Here is a 7,884-nt window from a genome sequence, read left to right on the forward strand (position 1 = left end):
TGGAACTAGGGCCTCAATTCACCAGAAGAGCTGAGCTACGGCTATCGGCACGTCAGAAGTCTTCTCCTTCTGGAGAAAATCAGTATTCAAGACAAGAGCCATGAAAGCTCAAGACCTAGGAAGGGGACGGGAAGGTAAAAAGCCCGATAAAATAAATACAAGGAAATAAACCGAAAAGATCATCATTCCGTAATAGGCAGTTTTGTTAAGTGCACCTTCAGGTCCACAAAAACATTTCAGCTCAGTCCTGTGCAAGGGGAAAGAGCTTTGGCAAACTCTGCATGCCTATGCTACACAGATAATTCCCGTCCTCCCCTCTAACTCTCTTGGTTTTGATGAGCTCCAGGTGCCTAAGTGACCTCCATTTTCCCCGGACCACCCAACTCTATAACAGCAGCTCCTTCCGTCCCAGGCAGACAGGTTCCCTGCAATGCAGCACTGTTCCCCGTAACAACACATGCACAAGTTTCCACCCAGTGCCACGTATGGCTGTGACAGGTGTACCCCGTAGCCAAAGTGAGGCTTTTCAGTTCTGGTCCTGTTTTCTCATCCTCTGACCCATCCGATCCCACAGTACCGAGCAGATTATTGCTGTTGACAGAGGGTAGCGCTTCAAGTTCGGGGTGTCCTAGACCTCAAAGTCTAAATAAAAGATCAAGACAATCCCCGGAGATGTGGGCGAGGTTGGCGTTTTCTTTCCCAACGGGAGACTAAGGAGCAGGTAGGAGAGGAAAAGCCAGGATGAGTCAAGGTTCCAGGAGACACCACAGGGAGGATTGAATGCCCTGCGGTGGGACACCGTACAGTCCTTGGCCCCTGTCTTCCTTGGTGTGTGTCACGTCTGTCTCACAGATTCACAGAAGCCGCGCAGGAAAATAAAACTTCCACGTTCTTTCTTTCAAAGGAGTCAGCCAGCCTGGGCGTAACTCTAGTGTCTAGGTTTACTGCCTCACTGCTCGTTCTAGGCTAGGATGGGAGGTGGGGCGGAGTCACGGGGAAGATTTCCAGAAGCAGCAGCGCAGGAATGAAAGACGGTGAGCAGCTGGCAGCCACGTGCTAAGTGCAGAATCAGGATCCCCACCTTGGGTCCTTCAAAAAGCTATGAGTGCCTCCCCGTCGGTGGGCGGCTGCTGGCCTCCAGAGGCCCAGGTGATGTGGCTCTCTCTCTGGTAAGCACAGGGTCCCCGCCATTCTCTGGACTGGGTGCCAGGGGCGACAGAAGTTAGATGTTCAGCCTGCGAGGTGGCTGCCAGCATGGGACTCTCACAGGAGCATCCCAGGAACTAGCTGAAGGGGCGGGCCGGGAGGGAAGGCCCGGGAGAGCTTACTCTGAACCGACTATTCCCACGTCCACAACGATGCCTGCAGAGATCAGACTGTCAGAGTGGCAACGTGCCTCTGCAGGCAGAGGGGGAGGATGGAACGACGCCAGGACCGTGAGGCTGGACCCGAGGAAGCCTTGCTTGTCCAGAGTGACCCCTGATAGGAAACAAATTCCCCAAGAGTTTTATAGTGGCTTCTGGTAGAGAAGAGGAAAAAACAAGTTCGAGGTTCGTGTCAAGTTCAAAGATGGGTCTCGGGCCCCAGTTTCCATCCCACGTCTGGCTGCCAAAGGGACCGAGTCCAGCGGACGGCCAGAGAGCACCCTCCCGGGTCTCTCCTGTCTGGGGCGCAGGATGGCGCGGTGTCCCCGCAGTGCGAAGTGAGAGAGCGAGGGTGGAAAAAGGAAAAGCAAAATATCTGTGCCCCAGCCTCCCTCCCTTGTGTTACATAACTTCTCAGCTGTGTTAATGGAGGCCCTTTCTGCAGTTCGCTGTGGGTACAGGATAAAGGCACTAAGCAACTATTAAATCAATTGGTTGCGTTTCTTCAGGGAGCCTCAGGGGGAGGGCCGAAGTCTCTGCAGACTGCAAATCATGACTGCAAAAAGAAATCAGCTCTGCTCTGGGCGCATACGATGGAGAAACATTTTCATTTACATCTTAAGAATGCACCAAAAAGCATGCAGTATTGCACCTTTGTTTGTTTGTTTGTTTGTTTTGCTTGTGTTTCTCTTCAGCTAGAAAGAATACGTGTTCTTAGGTGTTGCTCTATATACCTTGATAACTTAAGTTTTCCACAGAGCTTCCCTTTAAGGGATGGGCATGTTGGTCTTCTCTCTGCCTACATCTGCACAGAAACCTGACATTTCCCTGAGCAAAGGCAGGAAGATTGACTGAGTGCCCCCCCACCCTACCCCCCACCCCCGTTGTTTCTTTTGGGCCCTTCATCCCACAAACATAATTTTTATTATTTTTTAACGTTTTTACATTAAATTAATCATGCACTAATTAATTCAAGGTACACCTTAATCAAGTCGGCCATAATGCTGAATACGAGAACATGCTTCGAGCTCCAAAAAGCTACTGTTCCCGGCTGACTAACATAGGTACTTAAATACAGTACTTTATTTACTAATAAAAATAGTTCGTAAATGAAGGAGTGCACTTTTGGTGAACGCAAATGAAGAAGGATCTATTTTTAGAAGAATCGATTCCAAAGTAAGCTTACCCTCTACTGTCTGAGTTAACGTTCTCGGCATGCGATTGTAAAAGAAATTATGATCAGATTCAAACATGCTTTTACACTCAGTTTCATTTGTGCTCTGTTGCAATAAGGAGGCGAAGGTTTTACATCCAGTTCTGGAGGCCGGGGTTCAGGGTGCAGGACTGGTGAGAAAAGGCCCATTGGGCACATCTGCAGTTGAGAATCGTAGCAGCACTGCAGACGGATGGATGACTTGCATTCAGTTATCACTTTTTCTTAGAGAAGAGTCTGAATCAGAAGGAAATGGGGCAGAGGGAAAAATCCCTACAGACCAGGCCCAGCATCCGATTTCTAAGGTGCTCGGTGAACCAGTCTTAAGTAATTTTTTTTTTTCACCTTGGAATATGCAGTTCGGTTGATCAAAGTAAAAACGTCTGTTCGTTGCCCGTTTCGGCTGGTGTATCACGTTACACATAATACATCTGATGCACCATCCTAAGATGCGCTGTGCCGTTTGCCAGGATTTCGTATCGGAGTCCCATGCAAATTTTAATTTTATATTTCTAAGCGATCATCTGATTCTTAGCTCAAGGAAAAAAAAAAAAATTTAAAGAAGCCACCAAGGATTAAAAACGGGGAAGCATATGAACCTTACGTTACCTAGACAAGTTCATGGACTGAGTGATTTTAAACCAGTTTTAGAAAATACACTCTCTTTTCCCATTTTTTAATACAATGAAAATAGTTTCTCTTTTCATGGCTCCTGAAAGCTTCGGGTTTGCCACCCCCAGACACTGGCAATGCAACAATGCATCGACAGTTCGAGAGAGCATTCAAAGACTATTTAGTAAAGTATCTACAAGGAGTGACCTGGGTCACTGGGGGTTTGGTTTGGTTTGGTGTTTTAAGTCTTTCAAGCTGCTAAGTGGGGGCTTTTTAGTTTCTTTGCTTTTGGCTTTTTAAACATCAGTCAGTAGCTTGCTCTTATTAACGCAGTTTTGGTCAGCTGCGGTGCAATTACCAGTTCTGACATTGGCCTGTCTAAAGTGGGCTATGCTATTATTCATATCCTCTTCGATCTCCATGTACTCAGATTTGCTGATGGTGGAGGAGCTGCGCCGACTGAGGTCACTGTCAGAGGCTAAATTAGGGGCGCTGACGTGGAGCAACTGAGCCTGCTCTTCCCCCTCGGTTTCTCGGTGGTAGAAATAGTTGAAATTGGACACAATGACAGGTACGGGCAGGGCAATTGTCAGCACACCGGCGATGGCACACAAGGAGCCCACGATCTTGCCTCCAATTGTCACAGGGTACATGTCACCGTATCCTACGGTGGTCATGGACACCACCGCCCACCAGAAAGCGTCGGGGATACTGGAAAAGTGCGACTCAGCTTCTTCCGCCTCGGCAAAGTACACTGCGCTAGAAAACAGTATGACCCCGATGAAAAGGAAAAAGATAAGCAGCCCTAGCTCTCTCATACTGGCTTTGAGGGTCTGGCCCAGGATCTGGAGGCCCTTAGAGTGGCGGGAGAGTTTGAAGATTCTAAAAACCCTTACCAACCGGATGACCCTGAGGATGGCCAGCGACGTGGCCTGCTCGCCCTTCTGGTTCCCCTCCTGCTCAGCTATCTCGGTGCCCAGGGTGATGAAGTAGGGGATGATGGCCACGATGTCGATGAAGTTCATGATGTTTTTGAAGAAGTCCGTCTTGCTGGGGCAGGCGAAGAAGCGCACCACCAGCTCGAAGGAGAACCAGATGATGCACAGGGTTTCCACGATGAAGAAGGGGTCCGTGAAGATGTTGACGCTGTAGACCACCGTGGTGTTGTCGAGGCGGTGGACGGTGCCCGTGAAGTCCTTGTCATCCTTCAACTCGGGCAGCGTCTCCAGACAGAAGATGACGATGGAGATGAGGATGACCATGACGGAGACGATGGCGATGACCCGGGCGGGCCCCGAGCTCTCGGGGTACTCGAAGAGCAGCCACACCTGGCGCTGGTACTCCTTGTCGGGCAGGGGGCGCTCCTCCTCCTTGATGAAGCCCTCGTCCTCCCGGAACTTCTCCATGGCCTCCTCGCCCAGCTCGTAAAACTTGATCTCTTCGGAGAACATGTCCAGCGGCACGTTGACCGGCCTCCGCAGCCGGCCCCCCGACTGGTAGTAGTAGAGGATGGCGTCGAAGCTGGGCCGGTTGCGGTCGAAGAAGTACTCGTTCCTCAGCGGGTCGAAGTAGCGCATGCGTTTCTTAGGGTTGCCCAGCAGCGTGTTGGGGAACTGCGCCAGCGTCTTGAGCTGCGTCTCGAAGCGCAGCCCGGAGATGTTGATGACCACGCGCTCGCAGCACTCGTGGTCGTCGTGCTCGGCCGGCCGCGGGTAGCTGCCGTCCTGGGGGTGGCCCGGGGCGGCCGAAGCCTCGTCCACGTTCTCTCCCGACATCACCGTCATGGTGGAGGCAGGGGGCGGGGGCGGCGGCGGCGGCGGCGGCGGGAGACCCGGGGCGGGCCCGGGGCGGGGAGAGGCGAGGGAGGCGGGGTGGGGGGGGGACCCGCGCGCCCCCCCCACCTGCGTGCGCGGCTCCTCCGAGCTCAGGGGGCGGGGCTTCCGAGCCAGCAGGTGGAGGGATCTGCCACTTGGAGACCGTCTCCACCCCCCCGCCTGTTTCTCAGTTTGGAGTCCCCCTCGCCTGCCGCCCCGGGTGCAGCTTTTCTCCGGGGCGGGGTGGGGACTGGGGTGGGGGTGGGGGGACTGGGGGTGGCGATGGGAGGAGGGTTGGTGTTTCTTCCTGCTCCGAGGTGCCTTAACGCAGCGCCGTTCTAGCGGACCGGGCCACCGCTTGGGGGCCGCCCTGGCCTCCCTTCCCCTCCGCGAGCCCTCCTAGGACCCGGGGCAGAGCCAGCTCGGCAGATGCCCTCGCCTGCCACCCCCTCTGCTTCTCCTCGGCTCTCCCCCCTGCTAGCCCTCTTCGCCTGCCGCCTTCTAAGCTCCCACCGGGGCAATCGATGGACGCTGCAGAGAAATAGAAAGTGATACGGGGGCAGAAGATCAGAAGCGTTCATATGGGACGGACCCACAGACACGGAAGAGCACAGACCTCTAGCTTTTTGAGAAAGCACGAGACTTTTGCTAGGGTTATATCACAGACACGCAGACAGACACACGCAGACACCCGAAATCCAAGTTTGGGGCTCCTCCATCCCACTTTCCCCAATGCCCAACAGCCGATCTGTTTACAACTTCGTTAAACTAGAGATCGGAAAAGCGCCCAGAGACGCTGGCGGAGCTCCAGGTCCAGGCAGCATCCCCGCGCCCCCGGCTCCCCTCACCCGCCGCCCCAAGCCCCACTTCTGCAGCCCCGGACCGGGGAACCCCCTACCTGGCCAGCCGGCTTGGCGCAGGGGCGGTGCTGAGTCGGCGGAGAGCCCGAGCGGGAATGCGGCAGGTCGCCTTTGCGGTACCCGGGCGCGAGTCGCGGCCGCCACAGCATCCGAGTGGCGCCGGGGCCACCGCGCCGCCCTCGCACCTCGTCCTGCTTTCCTTCAGTTGGCCGCTCGCCTAACTGGGCAGCGACGGCGGAAATGTCCGTTCCCGGCCCCCATTCTCGCCCGTGGCCGGCAACCTGGAGACGCCGCTCTCGCTCCCGGGTGCGGGCAATTCCGGAGGCTGCGGGGCGGAAAAGCGAAATGCCACCCTCTCCCGAGCTCTGAAGCGAATGACGATGCGGAGCGCTCTCGCCCCCTCCCAACACCGTGGGAGCCCTTGATTCGATCCCGGAGGAGGCGAGCGAGCAAGGGCCTGGATCTCCGTGCCTCGCAGGTCCCCTCGGCTTCCCGCACCCCGCGCGGACCTCGGCGAGGCTACGCGGCGCGCCGGGAGCCGTTCGGAGCTCCGAGTGGGGCAGGGTGCGTGCGGCTCGGGTCCGCTCGGTCCATTTCTGGGCGCTGCAAGATCAGCAGAAACCTGAGAAAGCGCCCGGAATGCGGAGCAGCGATTGGCCCACCCGGGCGTGGGTTGGGGAGGGCGGGGGAGGGCGGGAGCGAGGAGGTAGATGGAAAATAGGAGGGGGTGGCTTGGCAGAGGGGGGGCTGTCATTCAGTTCCCACCCTTGCCAACACGGCTTTTTCCTTCTCCTGCCAGAAAAGCCGACCGCCAGTTCTCCTTCCCTGTGGTCCACAGCCCCGCACAAGCACGGTCCTCTGCCGCGACCTTTCCGGGAATTTCACATCGGAAATGGTCAGGTCCGACGCAATGCAGGCGGTGGTGTTCCTGGCACGACTACTCTGATGGGCTGCTGTTTGTGCAGTCCCACAATAATCCGCTTCTCCGCGCGCTGTCCGGCCGCTCCCGCAGGGGGCTCTGCAGGGCAGACCCAGCTTGTCCCCGCCGGCCTCGGCGAGATGCGGACTTCGGGTTGGGCTCCGCAGTTGAGGATCACCCGGGTCTGTTCTCCGTCGCGCTACTGCGAGGCAGTGGTGCTGAGAGTGTGTCCCCCTTTGACCTACGACGGGAGTTGAAGTTTTCTTGCGATCAGACTATTTTGAAATACTGAGAATGTGACTTGTGGGAAACCAAAGGCTTCGTGGGTTTATGCGCTTGTCTGCCAACTTGGTGCTAATTGGAACGAATCTGAGAAGCGAGTCGCCTGCCCACCTCCCACCCACGTCCCTCTTCCCGAAGCCTCTTTTTCCGGCCTAAGGCCTTCCCAAGGCCCCTTGCAAGGCTGGCAGCTTCTCGGGGACAGGGTCCGCACAGAGGCGCAGGGCAGCAGGAGCCGGGGGCGTGCGCGGTGCCCTCGGAGTGCGGCTCCGGCTGCGCCCCTAGAGGCGCTGCGCCTTGGCGCCTGCAGCGCGAGAGAAGGCAGCCAGCAGCTCCGGTACTTCAACTGCGGCCGAGTCTCCAAGGAGGCTGCAGGAGCCCGGAGTCGCCGCCCATTGGCTCCCCGGCTGCCTTGGGACCACCCCTTAGCACCACCGCGACCGCGAAGCCTCCCGCCGACACCACCCACCTCTTTAATCAAACCGAAAGATTGCATCCTCCCCACTCTGTTGTGGCTAGTGAGAAGCAGGGGCCTCGGCGGGCCCCGCACCCAGGCAGTGCAGCAATCCTGGGTACCGAACTAGTTAAGTCCCTCCTCCAGATACCGACTCCAGCATTCCTTTCAGAAAAAAATAGGTATTTGTTCCCTCCACTCCTCCGGAGCCATAGCCCAGCTTTCCTTTTACAAACAAAGAGTTCTCTTAAACTCCGCCTTCCCATATCAAGGGCTGCCCTTTCCCCACCTTCCAAACACATATTCCTGTATCCCACTGACTCCGCGGTTCCTTTCCTTTCCACCCTACTGCTTTATTGGAAAGAAAGA

General features: G+C 56.1%; 1 protein-coding gene across 1 annotated transcript; it reads right to left on the reverse strand.

Moving 5' to 3' along the window:
• Positions 1–3,282: 3,282 nt before the first annotated feature.
• On the reverse strand, positions 3,283–4,973 carry KCNA1 (potassium voltage-gated channel subfamily A member 1). The gene has a single exon (XM_065886979.1). The coding sequence runs from the start codon at positions 4,971–4,973 to the stop codon at positions 3,486–3,488; it is 1,488 nt and encodes a 495-aa protein (XP_065743051.1). The 3' UTR covers positions 3,283–3,485.
• Positions 4,974–7,884: the final 2,911 nt, after the last annotated feature.

The sequence above is a fragment of the Phocoena phocoena genome, chromosome 11, assembly GCF_963924675.1.
Source record: "Phocoena phocoena chromosome 11, mPhoPho1.1, whole genome shotgun sequence".
NCBI classification, from domain to species: Eukaryota; Metazoa; Chordata; class Mammalia; order Artiodactyla; family Phocoenidae; genus Phocoena; species Phocoena phocoena.

Coding starts and splice junctions, on each gene's coding strand:
- KCNA1 (XM_065886979.1), bottom strand. CDS start 4,973: ATGACGGTGATGTCGGGAGAGAACGTGGACGAGGCTTCGGCCGCCCCG.